General features: G+C 42.0%; 2 protein-coding genes across 3 annotated transcripts; one reads left to right on the top strand and one right to left on the bottom strand.

The window, feature by feature from the left end:
- The first annotated feature begins 427 nt into the window (after positions 1-427).
- On the top strand, positions 428-1,516 carry LOC120785486 (POU domain, class 3, transcription factor 4-like). Its single transcript, XM_040120245.1, has one exon. It carries the CDS (start codon positions 428-430, stop codon positions 1,514-1,516), a length of 1,089 nt encoding a protein of 362 aa, XP_039976179.1.
- A 7,440-nt stretch (positions 1,517-8,956) lies between these two features.
- On the bottom strand, positions 8,957-24,579 carry rps6kal (ribosomal protein S6 kinase a, like). Of its 2 annotated transcripts, none has more exons than XM_040119853.1 (22): positions 24,143-24,579; positions 21,477-21,536; positions 21,253-21,369; positions 21,082-21,163; positions 20,877-20,957; positions 20,465-20,544; positions 19,626-19,759; positions 18,703-18,740; positions 18,242-18,384; positions 18,051-18,121; positions 17,842-17,930; positions 17,535-17,599; positions 16,914-17,016; positions 16,617-16,741; positions 15,486-15,608; positions 14,483-14,572; positions 14,192-14,350; positions 13,946-14,107; positions 13,719-13,795; positions 13,377-13,494; positions 12,846-12,986; positions 8,957-10,277 (listed from the first exon to the last, which is right to left on the bottom strand). In XM_040119853.1, the coding sequence occupies exons 1-22, from the start codon at positions 24,167-24,169 to the stop codon at positions 10,152-10,154; spliced, it is 2,211 nt and encodes a 736-aa protein (XP_039975787.1). In that variant the 5' UTR covers positions 24,170-24,579; the 3' UTR covers positions 8,957-10,151. The 2 variants fall into 2 exon arrangements, with proteins under 2 accessions (XP_039975787.1, XP_039975788.1); XM_040119854.1 differs by having other exon boundaries at positions 19,626-19,732; positions 24,143-24,578.
- Positions 24,580-24,589: the final 10 nt, after the last annotated feature.

Raw genomic sequence — 24,589 nt, 5'->3', positions numbered from 1 at the left:
TTAAGTGCTGGCACGTCTAACAAATGCCACTGCGCTTTAATGTCCTCCTTCGCAACCGCTCGAGGGTGACAGGAGCAGCAATAAACCCGTGCGTAAATCATTTGGCAACTTTAATTAATAAACAGGAACTCCGCTCCAAGCACACGTCGTTCCGCAGCCAGACCCACTGGACCAGCACTCCGACCCACTTCCGGTTCGACTGCCTGTAACCCTTTCCCACCCGCTGCTCTGCTTCCAGAGGCGGCGGTTCGGGTATCTGCGCCGTCATTGGTGGAAAGGCGTCGTCACCGCGTCTCCGTCGGTCTGTGAGTGGTGGTGGAGGCTGTCAGTCAGTGTTAGGCTGCTGCCGAGACTCCAGAGAGAGGGAGATGTCAGAGGCTGAGCGGCTCCCTCCCTTCAGTAGCACTAGTGGGGTTCAGCAGCCAGCATGGCCACAGCTGCCTCCAGCCCCTACACCCTGCTCAGTTCCAGTCCCATGATCCACCCGGACAGCCAGGCCATGCAGCCTGCTAGCCCCTACAGAGGACACCAGAAACTCCTCCAGAGTGACTACCTGCAGAGCATCCAGAGCAACGGACACCCCCTCGGGCACCAGTGGGCGAGCAGCCTGTCGGAGGGCAGCCCCTGGTCGGCCTCCATGGAGCAGCAGGACGTCAAACCAGGCCGAGAGGACCTGCAGCTCGGCATCATCCATCACCGCTCCCCGCACGTAGCGCATCACTCCCCTCATCACAACAACCATGGCAACCACCCGGGAGCCTGGGGAACTCCGGTGTCCCACAACTCCTCCATCACCAGCGGGCAGCAGATCAACATCTACTCCCAGACGGGATTCACTGTCAACGGCATGCTGGACCACGGCGGGCTCACACCTCCACCCAACCCGCAGGGCCAAGGCATGCACCCGGGCCTCAGGGACACTCTCAGCCCCGAGCACAGCGACCTCGGCGGGCACCACTGCCACGACCACTCCGACGAGGAGACGCCGACTTCGGACGAGCTGGAGCACTTTGCCAAGCAGTTCAAACAGCGCAGGATCAAGCTGGGCTTTACGCAGGCGGACGTGGGTCTGGCTCTGGGCACGCTGTACGGTAACGTCTTTTCCCAAACCACCATCTGCAGGTTCGAGGCTCTGCAGCTGAGCTTTAAGAACATGTGCAAACTAAAGCCGCTGCTAAACAAGTGGCTGGAGGAGGCCGACTCGTCCACGGGCAGCTCTAGCAGTATAGACAAGATAGCAGCTCAGGGGAGGAAGAGGAAGAAGAGGACGTCCATCGAGGTCAGCGTGAAGGGGGTTCTGGAGACGCACTTTCTCAAGTGTCCCAAGCCCTCCGCGCAGGAGATCTCCACGCTGGCGGACACGCTGCAGCTGGAGAAGGAGGTGGTGCGCGTGTGGTTCTGCAACCGGAGGCAGAAGGAGAAGCGCATGACGCCGCCGGGGGAGCCGCCGCCGCACGAGGGACCCTATTCTCACAGCGGGAGCGCGGGAGACGCCTCCTCGTGTCACGATCTCTGACCGGGGCACCGGGAGGAATCCCCCCCTACCCCCACCCCCCCAGCCTCGGCACAGACTCTCGAGCGCAGGGGCGCGCGGTGGCACCTTCCGGCCGCCGCGCCAGCCCCGGTACAGACTCCTCCAGAGGCCTCCAGCACTGAAACACGACAACAAACAACAACAGAGATACCCGTTCAGCCTTCGTCGTTTTCTAACCGTCATGAGGGCATTATTCTGCAGCGGCATTTCAAAACGTCACATTTCAGATCACTTTGGGAGCCCGGCAAATTCTTTTTCTACATCACGGATATAAATACAAAATGTGCCTAATAACCTGCCAGCGCCTTTGGTTCGTGTCCCCCATTTCCCATCAGCTCGGTAACAGTGACAGGGATGGGGCTGATGCTCTGTTTTGATTTGTTGGGGCTCTTTTTCTCGCACACACCTTGCCTCCCTCGCACGAGCGGCGGAGGGAAACAGATGATAATATCACTTTTCGTAATTGATTTGTTGCAGCACCGGAGGCCATTTTACAGTCCACCTCACGCTCCCCTCGGGCTCATGCGACGCTTTAGTTCCCAACATATTTACACCCATTATTTTGTAACATACTCGTAGCAGATCTGTAATTCTTTTTTTTCTTTTTTTTTGCATATGCAACTATAGGGCCCTCATCCCAGTCGTAGAGGTATCGCTACCGACATAATAGCACTTGGAGGGTTTTGATCCAATTCCTCCCCGATGGCCTGTAGCCCACGAAGCCACACACAGTTAGAGCTATTTATAAATCCATTTATTTGATTTCAATCATCTTCGACCATATAAACTGTGTGGACTCTGAAACAGAGCCGAGAATAGAAAGAGAGGTTGACTGACGCTATACACCTGCCTATAATTTTATTGTACGTTCAGTATCAAAATTTTATAATCTTAAATACTCCTGTTATTTGGTTTATTTCTTAAGTATTTTTTCGAATATTGTACAGTTTTATATATTACCCTTTTGAAGTCATTAATTTAAACAAATGCTCTTAGTTATTCATGCACTTAATTAGCAATGTAAAAAAACAAACAAACAAACAAACAATATTTTCAGTAAGATCGAACTGTTTCGGCGGTTTTATTCCAAATTTCGATGACAGCTCAAGTGATTATTTATTTTCAGTATAAAGCTTGTATTATGTTTTGAAATAAACTATGTATGTTGTAATAAACAATTTCTTGCTACAACTGTTTACTGTCCAAAACAGAATTCAACCTCGGATGAATATGAAGATTTAGAATTTAGAAATAGACTCAAAATTATTATTACTACTATTATTATTATTATTATTGTGAAAGCAACACTTACTATGTAGAATTAATTTTCTTTATTCAATGGTCCTTTGTAATTTTTGCATAAATTGAAGATTCTACATTGAGGGTTCATTATATATAAGGATTATACTTAATAGAAATATTATGGTCCATTTATATGTCTATACACACAAGTACAACTATGCTTAGGCAGAATAACCTTCACTCATCTTCAATGTCATGTCAGGAGGCAACTTTTCCAAGTTTATTCCATGTCACTAACAGCTGTAAAATGTCCAGTGGTTCAGCAGGACCTTGGCTGCAGGTCTGCAGGCTCTACGGATCACAGCAAACTGAGACACTTTCTCCAGCAGTTCCACTAAAATGTTATTGTCCGGGGCCTCTGCCCTCCTCAATCAGACATGTGTGATTTATCGCCTGGGCTGCTGGGCCTGACAGCAAAACACAATGACAAACACACACACACGCACGCACGCACACGCACACACACACACACACACACACACACACACACACACACACACACACACACACACACAATCAGAAGCAGATGAATCTCATTTCAAAGACTACAGCTGCATATAATTGGCCATGCAAGGCCAAAATAGAGCTATATTCCTAAAAAAAAAAAAAAAGAAAAGAAAAAGAAAAAAATCATAATACCTAAAAATAATTTAGGGATGGTTTTGGATATAAGTAGGCATATAGATGCAGCGCTGCTTAAATGATTAAAAAATAGAGCTGGAGAGGGAGAGTGAAGGAGGGAGAGGAGAGGAGAAGAGGAGAGGCGGAAGGGTGCTAGGCCTTGCCTTGAAATGGAGAGCCTGACTGGAATACTAATGCCACTGAATTTATGCATCTCCTCAGTCTGCAGTCCTGAGAGGGGGGTGGGGGAGACAGAGAGAGAGGGAGAGAGAGGGAGGGAGAGGAGAGAGAAAAGGGTGTGAGGGTGGAGGTGAAAGGGGTCGGTTATGTAGAAGAGGAGAAAAGTAAAACCATGGCTGATTGATTCCATCCATCTATTTTAGTTCAAAATAATCCCTCATTTCTGGGGGAAAAATGACCCTGGATGGAGGAAGAGCAGCCGGCAGTCGAGCAAACAAGCAGAGCAAGCCAAGCACCGCAGTGTCCTCCACCTCATAATGCCTCAACGTGGAGCCCCAGCACAAAAACCTCTAGTAGCAACCTCCAAATATGTCTTTATAGAGTAATTGATACCTCCTCGTACATAATTTACTGGTGAAAAAATGATTGACTCGGGGAAATGTGAGGAAATTATAACAGGTGAAAGATGAAAACACATTTCAGAAGTATGAAATGATGAACTTCGGGTAATTATTTTTCCAAAATGCTTGAGGTGGGATGACTCGCCTTTGCACTTCAGTAGATAATTGAGCCTCTGAATCAGATCTTGAGTAAGCAAGGGCTCGTCATCAGACAGGACAGCGACAATGGAGGAGCAGAAGTGGTGACTTGTGTAGTAGTGGAGTAGTCTGGAGGATGAGTAGGAGTTGTTTACTGGCAGGGGATAATGGGACCAGCTGACTCACACCTCTTTTTTCATAATTGCATCTCATCTCAAACCTTCTGTTCTCTTTTCTTCTATTCTGTACCCTGTTTCAAAGACTCAGGTGGAAAGTTAAGAGGTCAAAAGTGTGAAAAACATGCTCAAAATTCTTCTAAATAAATTGTTTCCCACAGCTTTTATTAATAGTGTTATTTTTCCCAAGCTTTTTAAAAAATCTCTGAAACTCAATAAAGGGCATAAAACAAATTGGGATTGAAGAGCAGTAACTTTAAAGCAGGGTAGCATACATTTTCAGAGAAAGCAGAAAAAGAAGTTTATCAGACGCTGATATCATGTTTTCAGTAAAACTGGCGATGTAGGGGGTCAAAGGAGGACATTTGACATCACAATTCTCTTATTAGATAGGGGGAAAACACAGGGCTGCAGTCTAGCCGCCACACAGAGAACACAGACAGGAACACATAATAACAATATAATCAGCCACATGGTTGTGTGACTTTTGGACCGATTCTGTCTCTGTGTTTACTTTAAGTGTGCACAGTGATCCTTTCTACATCACTCCCTAATCTGCTACCGAGTCTCACTTTTAACAAAACATAATTGTAAGGTCATACATGTATTTTCATATCTCTTCTGTCAGGCCACTATCGGTCTGATCCTTGGCTTCATACTGGTCGTTATGATACAGTCTTAAAGCAGTGGTTCCCAGCCTTTTTGGCTTGTTATCCCTTAGAATGATTATTATTTAGTATGACCCCCATAATTGGCTGCATACTGTAGGTCAACCGCTTATGACGAGTTCGGCCAGAGAATGATTTTTATGCTTGTTTTGTTCGAATCATTTTTAAATGGCTGAAAATACCTAAAAATGTGCAGTAATTTATAAGAAAAAACCAAATAAGCAAACACAATTTTGGTGACCCCACTTTCTGAATTTGCAGCCCCCTGCGGAGGTCACAGCCCTCGTGTTGGGAACCACTGAGAGCTTATTCTATGTTACACTTGTTGTAAGTTAGACTTTAAATAAGAAAACAATGGGAAAGACAAAAAATTTTTTTTTAAATTACTAGAATTACTGAAATAACTCCAAAATAATAGCAGAACCATTTATTTAATATGTGAACAACTGAAAGTGAGGAATACATTTTGTTTCAAATTAGATATATTCTTAATAGTTTGGAAAATAGCTAATAACACTATAGAAAAGTAATGCTATCTATTATTTGAGATGGGTGGCATATTTTTTGAAGTAGTATTTCACCACTTTTGTATGTTGCATTTGGTAAATAATAATTATAATAATAAGATATTCTGTGAGAATTCCCGAAATGTCCAAATATTTTCTTGTCGCAACCAAACTTCCTTATTAAAAATGTCATTTTTAAAAAGCATAGTTACTGTAATTCCATAAGTCAGTGTACCACAGTGAGCAGATAAGATATGCAGATAAAAATCATTCAGAGAAGTGGATCAGGCACGTAGGCCTCTGCCGTAGCCCACACAGTAGTGCAGACTCACAGATGTTCTGTTTTAGCGTATCAACTTTTGAAGAAATATGTCCCAAAATCAGGGCATCGCCAGACTTTTCATAAAGCTTAACCCTCCAATAGTGACACTCAGTGGTTAAGAAATTGTTGTTTTCTGGACCCCCCCTTGGCCGCAGAGAATAAGCGAGGCTTTAATTTGTTTTGGAATGACAGATTTTTGGTGTGTTCTCACCACAAATTGCATGTTTTTTGGCAATGCCTTTCACACTTGTTGCAGTGGGATTTACACACATTGTTTGTGTATTTGTCCTCGTACTGCAGTTGCCAACTTGGAAATACAAGCAGGCCAACTCATCCCTTTTCCTCTGCAGGGCACTGACACGACTTCAAAGTGAAGGTGACCAAACTTGATAACGGCGCACTGGAGGGCCGAAGGACCACTGATAGTCCATTAGAGGACAGAATCAATTGCAGAGCAACTGTGACTGAGGGCAGAGGAGAGAAGCAGGCAGAGTTGATGAGGGCGGCAGGGATTGTTAAAGAAGAAGAAGAGAGAAGATGGAAGAATCTGAGTTACGATTAAGTAACCTAAAATCAATTTCACATCCTCCGTTCTGGCATCCCTAGACAGGGCTGGGCGGCTGTAGTGCAGTTTGCAGGGTGGGGGTTGGGTGGTGTAAGACATACATTAAAACCAGGCTATGAGAAAAATCAAGAATAGAAAAAAAGAGAGTAGATCTTTGTTGCCACTGGTAAAATGTTTTTTTAAGTTTGATTTTTTTCTTTTTTTTACACCTCCTTAGATCAGTGCATACTCTCAGAAATCTGGTATCTCCGTTTTTACATTCAGTCACTGACGAAGAATGAACTGAAAATGGTGTCAGTAGAACAGCTGCCTCTGTGATCTTATTGTTCCTCTCTGTCGAGGCTGTGGCGTTCATGTCCTTGCAATTACTTTGACAATTAAAATCATATTAAGGTTGCGCAGGGTGATAGCTCCATTAAGGAACACACGAGCACTGACTTACATCCACAGTTTGTTGTTTTGAGGCTGCAAACTTTAATGTGATGTTAGGTGGTCATACATGCCTGCACAGGTGCAATTAAAAGGGCCTTTTTTTCCAAAACTGCAGCGCCAAGTAGCATGCTCTGTGTTTAAAGAGGAGCTTTCGTCATCCCACTTTGCCTGCCAGCATATCTATAAAACACACACACTCGCACACACTCAGGAGTGGTGTATGCTGGAGGAGAAAGGCCTGTTTATGGCCCTGAGAGAGTAAATCACTGTGTCTGATATCTTCATTTGAGACAGAGGGCTGATCACTGCTCGTCCTGCTTGTTCCACATTAACTCATTATCACACACGCTCACTCCATTAATTCTCTTGCTTTTATTAGCACCAGGAGTGGATACACGCACACACGCACGCACGCACGCACGCACGCACGCACGCACGCACACACACACACACACACACACACACACACACACATTCACACACAGTGGACTGATGACAAGCTCTGCCTCTACCTCATCTGACAGCTAATGGCTTCATTAGGAGCAGCGTGTTAATTGGCTGACTTTGGGGAGACGCTTGTTAATGAGGATAAATAGATTCACACCTGAGCGGGGCGCTACCCAGCCACAGAAGCACTGTGGGAACTCTGGACGACGAGCAAATGTGCACTGCAAATATAAGTCAACGTGACAGACCCCTATCCAGTCCTACTTCCTCCCAGCCTAAACACAGTTGTGCTTTCCTTGCCAGGCAGACTTATTAGCCGAGTGGTTGATTAGCACCAGGAGGCCAAAACAAAGAGCAGTATGTCAAAGCAATTAGCCCCACTGTTTACCTCTCAGCTCCCAGGCTGACTGCAAAATGCATCTCATCCAGGGGAGAGAGGGAGAGGAAGAGGAGGACATGGAGTCAGCACAGACAGTTGCAGAAAAAGGACAACAGCTGGTCCATAGGCCAGAGTGTGTGTTTCTGTGTGTGCATTGATGGGAGCAGTCCTCGTGCCTCAATCCATCTGCTTTCCTTGCCTAGATCTCCATCCTCTGCTGTCTGGTCCTGACAGCTCTGACACACATACACACACACACACACAATTCTCTCCGCACACCACTGGTTAGAGCAGCTCATATTCTCAGGGGAGGGGGGGGGTTGGACAGACAAAATGGAAGCAGGCGAGACTGATCATTTACATAAGGGCAGAACACAGACCCACAGAGGGACGCTGTGTGTTCAACCACCATGTAACTTCTCATGCACTGGACAGTGTTACCACCTAGTGGTGGCTAATATGCTTTGCATCTCATTTAGGTTTGTAAGGAGAGGAAACAAAGGGAAATGAGAGCACTTGGGATGTGGCCATAATTCTAAAGGGTTGTTTCACCCAAATTACAAAGAACCATATTTCCTCACTTGTGCAATGTACCCATCAACATTATCTGGGTTCAAAGCCACACTAAGCAATATTTAAAAAAAAACAAAAAAAAACAAAAAACAATTTGGAGCAATTACAAGCTAAAGAACCAGGATTTTCCTTCAGGAATTGGTGGAAACCCAAAACAAAGCTAAAAGGAGAGTTAATATTGGACTTACATTTGTCGGGTGGCCAGAGACAAGACTCCAAATAAATGATAATGTTGATCTGTCACTGTTGTATGTGTAAATAGGCATTTGATTTTTTTCAAGAAAATCTTTCATTGTTTCAAGTACAACAAACATTACAGTCAACTACATTATAGTGGCTTGGTGGCAGAAGCCAGATATCTCAAAATCTGGCTAACTAAAAACAAAACTTTAAATTTTTGTTTAGGTGAACCAACCCTTTAAACTGAGACTCTGTAAATGTCATAACACGATCTTATTCTTTCAAATGTAAAGTTTAATTTGTAAGTCATAAAATATGTTCTTTTAATCATTATAATAAAATGTTTTGCTTCTAAAGCCTTACTTGTTCTGGCCACACTGATGATCAGGTTGTAATTATGCTGCCAAAGTAAGACTATTGCTTAGTTGTCACATTAAATAAGTATTTTCAATTTATTATGAATAACAGATGAAAGTCTGCAGTGCATTTTTGTGAGAGAACAAACCAGCTCACACCACAGGGAATGCATGTCAATAATGATCTTTAATGTCAATATATACAGAACTTGAAAGAAAAATAGAATCTTAAAAATCAAATGAAATAAATACAATATCATACAATTTCCACAATGTCTTTTTGAAGAGATATCCATGGAAATTTTTTTTTCTTTTTTTTTTTCTAAAATTCAGCCTCTCTGGTTTGACGGGGTGCGTCCCGTCCCCCCCAGAGAAATCCCTACAGCTCCCCCACATGCTCTTCATCTTCATCATCATAATCATATTTTTTAAATTTATTTATTTATATATATATATAATATATATATATATAATATATATAATATATATAATATATATATATAAAATATATATATATATTGTTTGCAAACTAAAATTTCTGTTATCGATACCACATTGTTTCACCTTTGAACTCTAGACATTATCTTTCGTTCATCTGCAGCTTATTTTACCTTTTTTGATACACCGTTAGCGTCACAAAGTAACATGAGTCAGGCGGTGAATTTTAAAGGAAAAGAAATACAGGTCGTGTCCACACATGCATTTATGTTACTAAAAGTGCTGGCAGATGATTTTGATTCTGAGGGACTTTTTTATTCCGCCACAAGCAGAATCATATCTTTTTATCTTTAAGAGAGGAAACAGTCTTACAATGTCCCTCAGTCAATATCATCATGTCAACACCCTCACACATAAACCATAACTTCACTTGAAGGAAAGAAGTTAAGACAGCAAAAGCAATCAAGGGAAGGAGAGAGAACTGAGGAGGATGAGGATAGCAGAGCGCAGATGAAGAGCAGTGGGGGGGCCACAGTTTACCAAAGCAGCTCTGAATCAGCCAATCACAGTGAAGGAGAACATCAGCTGGTGCGTTTCTTCCACATACGAGGAAGAAAGAATGAAAGGCGAGGAGGGCAAGTGCATATGAAAGCTGTGGAAATAAATACAAGTCTGTCTCCCCAGCAGTAACAGATATGTGAGTTTCCCCTCTTCCTCTTCAGCTGACTTCTTCACAATGCATCCTCGTCCAGTGTGTGCGTGCATGTAAGGTGGGTGTGAGTGCATATCTTGGGCATGTTAAATAAATAGGTTAAAAAGGGAGACAGTAGGTCTGACTGGCCAGGACTTCGGTCTGTGTGTGTGCGCATCTGCGTTTGCGTATGAGAGTCCGACTGAGAGTGAGGTCACGACTGGAGGGCGAGCGGTGTTTGTCTACATGTCTGTTGAGGTGAGTTTCTTCATGCTGCGTCTCTGCGCTAGACTGGACGCTGCCACGGGCTCTAACACCGGCTGACTTGTCTTCTGGCTCAGTGCTGAATAGGTGGCAGCCATGGCTCCCTGGAAAACAATGGCAAAATGGATACTTGGATTTAACTTTTATAATAGCTACAACTCTCTAACTACAAGAGAACTACATTACCAGTTTGTCGGTGTGCCTGTTTATCTGCTAAACTCAGCTCAGAAGTTTGCATTATTTTCCTTACGGTGTTTTCAATGCATTTCATTGTTGACTAATTTACTAATGACTTTTTTAAATTAAATTGAAGAAAATAGCAAAACATGTCAATCAACTTTTCCTAGAGCCCGAGGTAACATATTCAAATTTCTTGTTTTGTCTGACCAATAGTACAAAACTCAAAGACATTTAGCATACAGTCATTTGAAACCAAAAAAAAAAACAAAAAAAAGTGTTAATCCTCATACCATATTTGAGATGCTGGAACCAGAAGATATTTAGAATTTTGCTTTACGATGACAAACAATAAATCTATTATCAAAATATTTCGAATTGTATGTTAATAGAACAATTAATCAATCAACTAATTCTTTCAGTGTTACTTGATGGGTTTATCAGACTCTGGGGGATTTACTTCAAAGTCCAGCTCATTCAGCACATTCCTATTCATCACAGTATAGGACTTTAACAAGTGCAGATAAAACTGCAAGACTACTACTACAACTACTAGGGGCAATATTGCAGGCCCTCAAGTCCAAAGAGGTTCAGTTACAGTTAATATGATACATGCTTTTGAGGTGTCCTGGTGGTGTGGGGCTTAGGATGAAGACCATGTAATTACAACATTTCTGCCCCCCCCCCCAATCTCTCCCCTCATTTCCTGTCATCAACCATAGTACTGACATCTACTCTCACTATCTAATAAAAAGCCTAAAAATAAAAATAAAAAAACAAACAAAAACCAAAAACAAAAAAACCCCAGCCCAAGATACATGCTTGATGTAGTCAGCAGAAGTCCTGACAGAAAAAGTGCCAAGTTCCAGGGAGAGACTTGTTTAAGCTAACAAAAAGGCCACAGGTACGCAGATACAACCTCACGACAAAAGTGATGGCCAGCGGGGCATTTCAATATAAACCACTTGTCAGGCCTTGGATCACATGTGGGAGGGAAGAGAAGAGCAGGAATAGAACTGCTGACAGCAGGGATTCATGACTAAGAGTGAGTCGACACTCGTCAACACTAAAATTGGCACTGAAGAGTGGAAAAACAATCCATGGTCTTTGTCATGCTGATAGCAAGGTAAAATTTAATGTAACCACTGTGAATCCACTGAACCATCAATGTCCCCTAATGTTAATTGTATAGTCTGGCGGCAGGGTTTCAATGATGTTGGAAATCTTTTAAATAAACCCACTGCTCTCAATAGAGCTTTTCTTAGATGTCAGAGCGGAATACTCTTCCTGACAAGGTGCATCCTTTAATAGTGTTCCCATCCTTGGATAATGCTCTAGGTCACAACACAGGCATCAAAATTGTTCCATAAATGTGACAGCAAACTTGTTTTTGCTGCTGGCTTTCACAGTCACCCGACCTCAGAAATAACAGAAAACTGTATAGGAACAAGATCTTTTCTAATCTGTTGTTGAGTGAGCCATAAACTGAAGCCCTCAATTATTATCGATCTTTGTTCCAGCCCTCACCTATGATAATATGCTTTGGGTTGTGTCTGAAAGAACAGGATCACAGATAGAAGCAGATTCCTGTGCGAGGGACTGGCCTCTCTGCATGACTGGGTGAAGTGTGCAGCAGTTTGAAAGTGCCTCTGTATACAGCTGCTGCTCCCTAAGATTAAGAGAGGTCAATTTAGGGTGGTAGAAGCGCACAAGTGAGCGTGGTACGGGGGTGCCCCACTCACTTGTGAGTGCTTGGGTATCATGCAGGATGAGCTGACGGAGGTTAAAGGAGAACAGCACAACCGGACTGCTCTGTTGTACTGTTTTTTACTACGGCTTCTTGTGCCCTCAAGTAGGGTCTTGTTGATATTGCCCCCATGACTCTAAAAGGGAAGTTTCTTATAGCTTCCAGTTCGCAATTTGTGATGTGCTCTGATGTTTTTATATTGGTGCCCACTGAACTTTCTTTCATTTATGATTTATGATTCAGTTTTGTTATTTACTTTTCTCTTTCCTAAAAATGATGTTGGAATATTACCCACACACACACACACACACACACACACACACACACACACACACACAAACACAAATAAACATGATTCACCATTTTAACGAAAAGGGATCCATGGAACATCCTTTTTTGTTGTTAGCTGCTTCATAGCAGTGTTCTCACTACGTGAATACTTGAACGTTCAGGATATTAGGTACTCTTCTTCCCATGTCGAAAAAATGACCCCATGAGTTCCATCTGAAGGAAGCATCCGACCAGCTTAAATATCAAGATAAGATAGGGAACTGCAAGGGGTATGACATCAGGTAAATGATTTCTGACCCTCCTCTGGTGTGGAGGGATTATGTACATCTATGATTAGAAACACCAAGTAAAGTGTCATTGCCCGTGAGGCCAGCACATGCGATGAGGTGCTACTAACCTTTCGAGTCACCTACATGGTAACAAATATGGCTGTTTTTTTATCAGGATGTGTGCTCACCTTGACGAGGTGTGGTGCATCATGGCGTGTGAGCTGGAAGTGTGGGAGCGCGTCTCTGCAGGTGATCCAGGAATGCTTTAGAACCTGCTCTGCTGTGTATCGCTGGTGAGGGTCCACGTGGAGCATATGGGACAGCAGGTCCTGGAACATACAAACCACATCCAGTCATGAAAGTATATGAGCAACGAACAGCATTTCAAGTGTGTTTCCTTACTATGAACTAATATGCTATAAATGTTTTTTTTTAATATGGTGCCATAGATGGGACCGGCTGATTTTTCATTGACAAATGATGTGTCACAACCATTAAAATACACCTAAGAAAAGATGCTGTCTTTGTTGTTCAGTCATCTGTTCAGTTTTACAACATCCATCCAGTTTATGTAGCACTTTCAAAAACAGGTGTACAAAGTGCTTTACAGACATAAAAACAAAAAAATAAATCAATTAGATTAAGACTTTGAAATTTTGCTTGAGAATTTGCTTCAAAGAGACACCACCAGTGTGATGCGGCAGAGTCTGTGTGTGTACCTTTGAGGTGTCCGATACAGTATCCCAGTTACCACCTGTCAGAGAGAACTTTCCAGACCCTATTCGGAGTAAAATCTCCTCTGGTGTGTCGTTTGGCCCATTAGCAAACGGCGTGTACCTGACAGAGAGGTACAAGGAGAGGTTAGGGAAACATATAATTGTATTACACAGTATTTCAGTTCAAATATTTTTTTTTTGGTAAGCTTGTCACTTTGCGGTAAATAAACAAATCACGAGTACAACTATCTGAAATTGTGATGGGAGCTGGTGGGGAAATTTGCAACTAAAAAAAGTTTAATCCACTGCTCCAAAATCCAGTCCCTATTTTGAGCTCCATCTTACCCTGCCAGCATCGTATACAGTAGAACTCCAAGACTCCATATATCACAGGCTGCATCATAACCTTGACGCATTAGTACCTGGACACACACAAAGAAAGAAAGAACCACCATTAGGGACTCATCCTTCCTCCCATTATACATCTTTTTCCATATTTCTAAATTGTATCTTTCTGATGTCAAGCCTTTCATTTCCTCTTCCTTTTGTTTCTATCATTTTTCCTCTCTCACCTCTGGTGCCACAAAGTTGGCGGTGTAACAGGGGGTAAGGAGAAGGCCATTGCCCCCCCGAAGCTGCTTGGCGAATCCAAAGTCACAGATCCTGATAGAGTCAGGATTCCCCGAGTCGTCCATATACAGGATGTTACTGGGCTTCAGGTCACGGTGTACCACCTGTGGAGAGGGAGAAGAAAATATTAAGAAAAGAGATCTTTGAATTTCACTTACGCTTGTACATGTACGGAAATGTTTCCTCACCCCTTGGCAGTGGAGGTAGTCAACAGTCTTGGTGATGGTGTAGAGCACAGCACTGGCCTCCCTCTCAGAGAAAAACTTCTGCCTGAGGATCTTATCCAGTAGCTCCCCTCCCTTCATTAGCTCCGTCACCAGGTAAACATACCTGCCCTCATCATACACCTGACACACACACACACACACACACACACACACACACACACACACACACACACACACACACACACAACCTGTCAGTATGTTGGCAAACTCTTCAAAACACACACACAAATCACACACACAAATGCTACTGACGTCTTTCAGAGTGATGATGTTGGGATGCTGTCCATATCGCATCAGGATTTCGATCTCTTCAGAGGGGTCCCTCTTACTTTTGTCTATAATCTGTGGCATATGGAAACACGGATAACAGTAGTTAGTGTCAAATGGCTAAATGTACTGAATGACCCAAATAGAAAAGAAAACATTTTACTGTACATTAAAAAAATCTGAACTCTCTCAGATATTCAAAACACCAAATTGTTGCTCTTACAAAGATTTGAGAAGTTGCTGCGTTATGGGTTCAGATGCTGAAGTTGTGCTGCCCTCTCCTGGTATATTGGTATCACTAATCATATTCAACGTGATCACTTCATTTCCAACAGTTTCACATACACCAAAGATAAAAACCTCCTAGATGAACCCACATTCTAGAGAAAGCAATATATGAAAATTGCGATTCATTCCAATAAAAGAAAAAGTTACCACACACACACAGCCTCAACGCAATTAGTATTTGATAGGACATTTATAATATAATCTCTCCAACAGTTATACATATTATGTATATGTCTTACATGTGGGGCAGCAGGTTGCTTGCCCATTCCTTAGATACTTAGATATGCTCAGTAAAATGAACAACAGCCTGATACCCAAACAAACAAGGACATACCTCGCTTCAGTCAAAGTCTAACATTGAAGATAATTAAAACTAATGAAACAATTTCAATGAAGTAGTGTTATATTGTCAACGCACAGTATTTTAACCTTCATAAGAACGACACTGCAATTACATATCACACATTTACTGTGTCTTTAAAAAGGTGCGACTGCGTGTAACTCTGTGTGCGAAGCATGACGTTGCTTAAAGTGAGTAGTGGTGCTCAGAAAGTTGAATTTAAAAAAAAAAAAAAAAGGCTGCTGGCATAACTTTGTTACTGATGCTTTAACACTGATGTTCAGAAGACATAGATAAAGGTTTCAGTTCACAATCAAAATTAATTTAATAAGCAATTACTATCTTTTTGTCTCCGATTACCTTCACAGCATAGTCCATGGCAGAGACTCGGTGTACACAGCGTTTACAAATGGAGTAAGAGCCAACCCCTATGTCCTCTTGCAGCTCGTACAGATCAGAGAACTTGGCCGAGCCCCCGTGCATCTGGAAACAATAAGATGTGAACTGTTGTATTACAAACTTTAAAATTTGCGGAATAAATTAAAACATGTTCCAGTAAAGCCAAAAGGTTTGTCCTTCTCAAGCCATGTCTAAACATAATTTTCATGTGATGTAATTATTCACAAATGACCACAATGCCACAACAGTCCTTAGGTGGTCCATAAAGATCAACAAAGTGTGTTGGACGTCAGAGCTCCCACAGCAGCTTGTTTTAACATGTTTGATCACAAATATACCAGAGTGGAACTTCAGTGGTAATGTTAGTACATATTCAGCAGTCATACTGTCATCACAAATTTACTGCCATGGCTCCTTATTCCAGGTTGCATAACAACAATGTGCAGTTCTTAATGCAACTCAGTAATGTGTGTTCGTGTTGAGGGTTTGTAGAGGCCAGTGTGTGTAGTGTAGATCTGCAGTGGAATGCAACAACCATTAAAGGACAATTCTGGTTATTTTTGCACCTGAACTTTTTTCCTGATGCCAATATCACTGTACAAAACTAGACTTTTAAGTTTGCAGTAATGACTATTGTCAAGTTCGAAGAAATAACTACTGGCAACCGAAAAGGAAGTGTTTCAGCATCACTAGAAAAGCACTAAATGGATTATTAGAATTATAAAACTGTGATAATAACATTTCCAGATGTGCTAACTACAGTGTTAACTCAATTTCAACAGTGCTGAGACTGGCCTTTTCAAGGGCTGACTATAATATGAGTGCAAAATGAATTCTACATTAAAGTAACAGACATTTCTCATCACTATCATGTTGCAAATAGCAAAAACATGCAATGAAGTCCACTATTGGAGATAATTGGAATTATTCTTTCACTTATTAGTACATGCACTGATTGAGGCTCATATAAAAGATGAAGACTAAAAACAATATCTGATTGTGACTCCAGTGTATGTAAATTAACATGGTAATAATTAACCTGTGGAAATTGTGATAGAGGGCACATGTAAAGTATAGATAGTGTGTGTTCACCTGAACTATAGGGAGTATGCTGAGCAGTGGGGAGCTCTTGTTCTCATCCATAGGGGTTGGAGCAACAAAACTGAAGCCTTTGAAGAGCTGGTGGGCGTTAGCACTGGGCGGGATACCTGGGGAGTCTAAATATATAAAGATAGTTCATAATATAGACAGATGAACAAACAAACACCCACAAAATTTTGGAGTTGTATTCAGGGTTCAGTTGCGGTTTCCATGGCTGCAGGGGTGGCTGTTGCTTTTAAGCTGAAAAGCATGTGAACAGATCGTGTTTGTGTGTCAGTGTAGATTCACCTTTAGGTGTTTTAGCGGTAAACTCTGGGTCGAAGCAGAACGTGTCATCTGGTTTTCCTGCTGCAGGCTTGAAAGGGGGCTGGAGCTCTCTCCTGTACAGTTTCTGAAGAAAATGCAGGTACACACATGCAGAAAACACATACAGGTGTTAGAATCAAACACTACCACAGGCTGTTTGGAGTGTGTGAACTTATTCAGAAGAGAAGCCAAGACCCCTCCCAGATTAACCCCCTCCAATCCCTCCACAGCTCGGTAGCGGCCAATAGCATCCTGCTGGCTCTTAAACACTCACACAGGGCTATTAGTGCACACACAGCGAGAACTGGCCCTCTGCCCAGACACACACACACACACACACAGACACACAGACACACACACACACACACACAGACACACACACACACAGACACACAGACACACACACACACACACACAGACACACACACACACACACACACACACACGGCGTGGCCAAGACTGATGGCTAGTAGTCACCAAGCCAAGCGTTTGCTTGGTGTGAATCCTTAACAGAAGCTGGGAGAGTTACATGTGCGTGTATGTGTGGGTCTGTGAGGAATGAGAGGGAAGTGTGTGTCTGTGCGTGTCTGTGTGTGTGCTCACATTCCAGTCGATGGTGGAAAAGAAAGCGTGGCGTTTGATCTCCTCCACTCCATCGGGCCCGGCCCCTAAAGACACACATCACTCTGGTTTATTTAACATGGAACGCTCGTTTTTATTGTTTTCAGAGAATCAACACATCCACACGTTTTTCTCTCAGCAGTTTTCAGCATGTGATTTAAGTGGATGGCAAAATGTTAACAAGCTCAAGCTAAGCAACTGGTTCAATGTGAGGATCAATACACCTCATATTCTTTTATTCCAACTGGTCTACATGCTCATACACACAGCCAGCTGTAATGCACCTTACCTAGTCTGTTAGCAGGGTTTCGTTTAAACAGCATTCTCAGCAAACTCTGGGCTTCCAAACTTAGGAACTGGGGCATTCCCAACTTAGCTCTGGGGGGGGAGAGGAGAGCAAGAGGTGAATACTGATAACAAGAATTATCACTTAATGTACATATTAAGACATTTAAGACTGCTTTGAGTGCCTTAATGATGCAATACATAAAGACTCACTTGAGAATCATGTTCATGGTCTCATTACGGTCTTTCCCTTGGAATGGTAATGTCCCCGTTAGCATCTCAAACTGCAAACGTGCAGTGAAAGAAAAGGAAATATACTCAAATTGTTTTCTAATCAGCCAATATTAATGTCAAAGCAAAAAAGATGAACCAGCATGTGTGTAAATTTGTTTGAATTTGTGTACCATAAGTACTCCCAGAGACCACCAGTCTGCACTCTGTGTATGTCCTCTCCTGTTGACCACCTCAGGGGCCATATACTCCACCGTACCACAGAAGGAATACGCCTTCTTATCAGCATCCACTGACTCTTTGCTCAAACCAAAGTCTGCACAACAGCAATGCAAAACAATGTGGTAAGATACACAGCTGACTTAACAGTCACAGTCACATCCAGTAATTATACTATGCAGAGTAATTATTCTTTTATGTGCTGGAAAAAGAAACATTAACATAGCTACTGAGGAAAGTCAGCCAAAGGACAAAAAGGGGTCATAAATCCATTCTAAAAAATACAAATTTAATATGAAAACAGTTTAATTACTGTTTTTCACTACATTAACCTATACATTTCCTCTTAACAGAAAATTATGCCAAACATTACATGTGCATTACCATAATTTAGCATTCATTAGTCACAGCATACCTGTTAACTTAATGTGTCCAGCTTCATCAAGTAAGATGCTGAAAGACAAAAACAGTTTTTCCACAGAGGTGAGCTTCAAACAATTATTTACAAGTTAGCAATACTACAAGGACAGCATTTAAGTCATCTCATGACTTTGTTTCCTCTTAAATACATTCTGTTGTCAGATCTGAACACTCTGAAGGCTTAAGAGTTTTGTGTAAACTTATTGTGGAGTTGTGGAGGTTTCAAATGGACTGCTAAGTATAGGAATCGCCAGGTCAGAGCACTGGATTCAAACACATCTGGTCAAAGACTGTGGACTACACTTGTCCCCTTTCAGGTGGACAAGTGTAAAGACTGTGATAGCTGATATGACTCTCTGTGTACACTCCCAGTGAGTTATCAACAGATATGACTTGGCAGGTACAGGTAGAGGGATAAGGTGTAAACGGTGGCGTTTAATCCCTGCTCTATGTGACTTCTGCCTGTGGACAGAGATTCTTGTGAAAAATTATTAATTAAGTATTCTATCAAGTCCTGTCTGCTTCCATTTGTTGAAAAACTATTAAATTTCTCTTGGTATGATCTTGTAAATTTATTAACGTCTATGCTTTATGCATATATAAGTAACATTTAAATGATCCTCTAACAGAATTTATATAACAATAATTTTACTTTTAGATCTCTAAAAACTGCAGACATACAGTACAAAACTCATCTTAGTCAGTCACTATTTCATTATTGTCAGTATGGAAAAGGTGGGGATTGAATATGAATATCTTGTAAAATCTGGTTTTTTACTCATAAGAACAAGTTTTTGTAATGAACCAAAAGCAAACTACTGCTGCACAGATTCTTTCTGTATTGGGGGATGACTTGGGTATGCTGTTGGGTTAGTGTGTGAAAGGTCAAAAGGTGAAGGTGAAGTGTAGGATTCATACTTCTCTGGCTTGAGATCTCTGTAAACTATGCCCAGGTTGTGCAGATGGTCAAGGGCCAGGGCCAGCTCTGCAAGGTAGAATTTCACATCTTCCTCTGTAAACATAACCTGATAAGAACTGGACACATTTACTCTCTGAACTCAGAAGAGGAGAGAAATTCAACAGCAAAGAAAAAAAACACAACTTCAGTATCAAGCTTCAGTAACCACAAAAAGAGAAAACAGAGTATTATTATTGTCACAATATCAACATTTCAAATAGGTTACATGATTCAGCAAGCTGTTGATTTGACACTGCCAGCAGCGATCGCTTTGGTTCTGAGACATGCTTTCAACACAAGGTTTGTCTAGAGAACAATAACACATTGTCTGAGTTCCCTGAAAGCATCTGAAAAGAGCTGATCTGAGCCTCTAACTGACAACAACTGATGATCGAAAAGCAAATGAAGATACCAAGAGAAACACTCGTGTTTCCATGAGGAATTTAAGTCACAATTTGAATAAAAACCAAGCAGAAAACAGGAGAGACAAATGACTTGGCAGTAATTATGCTCTTATAAAATAAATTAAACACGCTTGCATGTTAAATTTGCACCTGTTCCACTTGTAGCTGTCATTTTATCTATTCCTAAGGGTTTATAAAAGAACTTTGTTGCATATGTAGTTCTGATTTTCACAAATATGTTTAAAACACTTGGGGTTGAAAAAAAACCCATTAAATTCTTGAAGGGAAAGGGACAAGCCGTAATTTTCTTTTCAGAAAGAACAAAATAACAGATAGGAAAAGGTGCAAAAAGCTAACAGTATAACGAGATGTCAGGCAACAGAACGTCAGCTTACCTCTTTGGATAAGCGAGTGAATACATCCCCTCCCCTGAGAAAGTCCAGTATTAAATACAGTTTCCCTTCTGTCTGAAAGGCTGGGAAGACAAGGAAACAAATCATTTATCCACGAGCTAAATATATTCTGATTTAACAGAGATACTTAAGTGTTTGGGCTCCAAAGTGTCACATGTAAACACTGTAACTCACATAGAATAGCAACAGCTTGCGGACATTAATAACGATGGTACTGATATGATATCAGAATAAAAGAAGATATCAGCTTGATCCCTTGTTTCATTGTTTTTTTGTCAATTGTGGCAGTGTTGTCTGTTATAAACTGATATAATAAGATTTAAGATGCACATAAGGATCTGTATTATCAAATACAATCAGTCAAACACTACATCAATAAGAGTTCTACTCTTACCGTAGTGCAATTTCACTATGAAGGGATGATTGACTTCCACTAAAATGTCTCTCTCCATCTTAGTGCGAACTCTGTCCCTGACTAGAGGGACAAAACAGCAAAGGACAGCATGAGAGAGAAATTCAATGCTGAGGACAGAACATACTGGCTGTTTGGCACTGTGCTGTTTTGTGTTGAGGTAGATTAAAAAAAAAAATTGCAATACCTTTCAAAGATGCCTTTTTTAGAACTTTCATTGCATATAACTGACCAGCATCTGGACCCAGGATCTTCCTGACAAGAAATACCTGAGAGAGCGAGAGAAATTCAGAAAAAGGTACAACCCCCTAAGGGCGCACTGATGCAAACATTGGATTGGTCTGCTGCGTTTCCTCACCTTGCCAAAAGAGCCCTGGCCGAGGACTTTGAGCAGTTCAAACTGAGATGGATCAGCTTTCTCACAGCCCTCTTTCACATGGTGGGTGATAGGAATCTCCTTATATGTCCCGTCATCCTACACAAACAGTATTAGTCCGTGACAGCCACGCAATACTGCAGGTGTGTCACCCTAAATGCAAACACACAAACAAGCCCCAAGATCTGAAGAACATCATTACTTACACAGTGTGAGAAAGACTCTCCCTCCTCCATGGGCTCATCCATGATCTGATGTCCATTGACCTGCAGCCAAACCCACAAATTTGATCAGAGGAGTCGGCAACAGTAAAGACTTCAACAAAGCTTGTTCATCCTTGTTTTCAGCTCAGCAGGGCTATGACTGCAGCTGCTCTACGCCCACATGTATGATGGAAGATTCAACAGATGAAATCGATGAGTCACATGCAATAACAGTGCGCTTTCAAATCTCCAACTGAAGCTCTATTTGTTGTCAAACAGTATGGAGTCCATACTTTAAGCCCGTCCAGCTGTCCAGCTCCCATCCTGTCCCTATAAAGCCCCTCATTATTAGCATTCTAGCTTAATCCCCAGCCAGGGCAAAAACAACATGTCTGACTGGCTCTGGGAGGCTGATGTTTGCTAGGGCTGCAGTCAGCATTCAGCCTCTTGAGGACAAACTAGGGTCTGCTTCTCCAGGGCATGTGGCTGATAGCGGTGGCAAGATTCTTTTTTTTTTTTTTTTTAAATGACCAAAGATAGGCACGCTTTGTTCTACTCAGAGTTACATTCAGGAGTCTGTATTATGCCTCTCTTTTGTTTATTCAAATCCCCATACGCTGTGATGATATTGTCAGCAGAGGAATGTCAGATATCTGAAGTACATCAAACAATACACTGACCACTATTACATTACCCAGGTCTGTATATTTCAGTTCTGTGCTGAATATCTGCCTGCATGATGTATTCAGTCCAGTGTGTTTGTGTGTGTTGAATTCCATCAAGCCTCTGAAGAGGGGGGATGAGTCATAGCACTACGCAAGCCCACTCAGTGGGTGGAGCCATCAACATACACTCACATACATCCACAGAACAGAGGCCAACAGACCACTTTCCAATATCTTAGTGCTATGAAATAACATTAACAGCATAAGCATCCAAATCAGTCAACATATACACTTCAAAGCAAGACATAACACAGAAAAATCTCAAAATGTAAGCCTTGGAGCATCTGTGAAGGATTCACATCCGGGCTAACCAAAGCCAGGGCAGTGCTTGTGTCATAATTCACACATACATTTTCACTCCCACCTTTGCTGTGGCTCATCACAGCTTGTTACAGAGTGCAGCCTACACTTGCAGCACAACCAGATGAGCCTTTTTCAGCCATTTGAAAAGATGTCGGACAGCAATAGACAATATCATCTCACAATGTACTAATACTGGCGTACAAGGCTTTAATTAAACATCATCTTCAAAGTCAAAAACTGATTCATAGTGGATTAAGCAGCCAGCATCACCACTAGCCGAGTTTAAGTGGTTAAGCTTGATGTTTACTTCTGTGCTTCTGTTATCTTCAGCATTCAACGAACAGTAGATTAAAGTTCTTATTTGTAGCAAAAAAAAAAAAAAAAATTTTTTTTTTTTTTTGAAATGGTAATTTTTTGAGCTCGCTAGTTTAGATTATTCAGTATGACTATCCAGCTCAGATAAACTGAGGTTCTTCAACAGACTGGCAGAAATATTAAGAATCCTGTGGCACAATTCTTCAGCACTTTAACAAGAGGAGAGTTCAACAAAGAATGGACTAGGTCAGGAGTCTATGTTGCAATAGCTGTCTGTTGGCTTCAAAACAGTTAAGCCAGTCAGATGGACAGTTTGGACTGTAGGTGTGAAATACTGCAAAGAATCTGAGAGATGAAGAGGTTTAGGATGTCAGATTAGCTTCACATGAAAAAAACAAAACAAAACAAAACAAAAGAAAAAAACATCTCACCATGCAAAAGCTAACTGAACTGAAGAGGGTATCTGATAAGTCTTTAAGAGGTATCACTGGGTTCACTAAAGGTCTGAAGGTGGTGAGTTAGTCTTTAATTAATACATTAGTTTAGATTCCGTTCCGTGTTGTTATATTTGAACGTGTGTGCACCATGTGTAACATATATTCACAACTTTGCTAATGCCACATTTTATATACTGCTAGCTGTGTAGATTAATAGCTTTATCAAATTATAAGTTACTACGTAGCTTAAAAACCGACGTTATAGCTAATAACAGCATCACTAAATCACTTGTGCTGCTGACAAACCAGCCCTCAGTTGTGTAGACGTTTGACCAAATTTAATCTAGCTAGAGTTAAACTTTGAATGTATTTAACGTTACTGAAATATTTATTGCCTTACTATAGATACATAAAAGCCCTTTACCAGCTCTTCATTAACTAGACGGTGGACGTTGAACAAAAAAAAAAACTTGTCTCCAAGTTTCAAGCCTGCAAGCTGTCAGCTAGCTAGCTAACTACATGCTAATGCTATACACGCTAAGCTAGCTATAAAGCAAACTCCTCTAGAGAAGTGTAAATAACAACAAAAGCCAAGAAGAGGTCATGTTACATCGGATAAAGAGTCTGTCCTCTGTCCGCAATACTGGCCGGCGGAGAATGCCTGGGAGGCAGCTTTCAAACTAATAAACCCGGGCAGTGCAACAAAAATAAACACCTAACCAGCTGTTAGCATTAGCTAGCATGTTAGCATGCATCACGGTGCGCTGCAGGTCGTGACGCGAATTTAAGCGCTACCCTGCCTCGTAGGGCAAGCTAACCTAACGGCACCGCACAAACCAAAAACAGCGTTAAGCGAATTAAAATGCAAAACACGCATCTGTCAACTCACCTCACTACTAACGCTGTTTACCTCCATCTTGTGCCAGGATTTCTCTCTAAGTCTAAGACATCGTAGTCCACCTAGACCCCCGCTCCACGTTGCATGGCTTCCCCTCTGTGGAAGTCCGGCCGTTCTGCTTTGATGATCAGATGCAAGCTGTGTGGCTGCGGGATGGGATCAGGATGGGATCGGGGGGTCGGTGTGGGGAATAGTTGATGCCGATGACTGGACCATACGCTCACAGAGTACACCACTACCCTGCCATAGATGCGAATATGGCGGCTACCGTGTTACCTGATCGTCAGTGAATGAGAGTTTATTGACGTATTTATGACGCAATTCAGTTAAGGATTTCCCCCGTCCAAACCAAAGCAGCGGATCTCTAGATAGCGAGGAGGGGGAGAGGAGGACAGGGTGGCGTGGTGTGACTTGATGCGCTATGACATGCTGGGAGTC

This window comes from Xiphias gladius, chromosome 23, assembly GCF_016859285.1.
Source record: "Xiphias gladius isolate SHS-SW01 ecotype Sanya breed wild chromosome 23, ASM1685928v1, whole genome shotgun sequence".
In the NCBI taxonomy this organism is placed as follows: Eukaryota; Metazoa; Chordata; class Actinopteri; order Istiophoriformes; family Xiphiidae; genus Xiphias; species Xiphias gladius.
The sequence above is the reverse complement of the archived record's forward strand: the minus strand, read 5'-3'. Positions and strand labels throughout refer to the sequence as shown.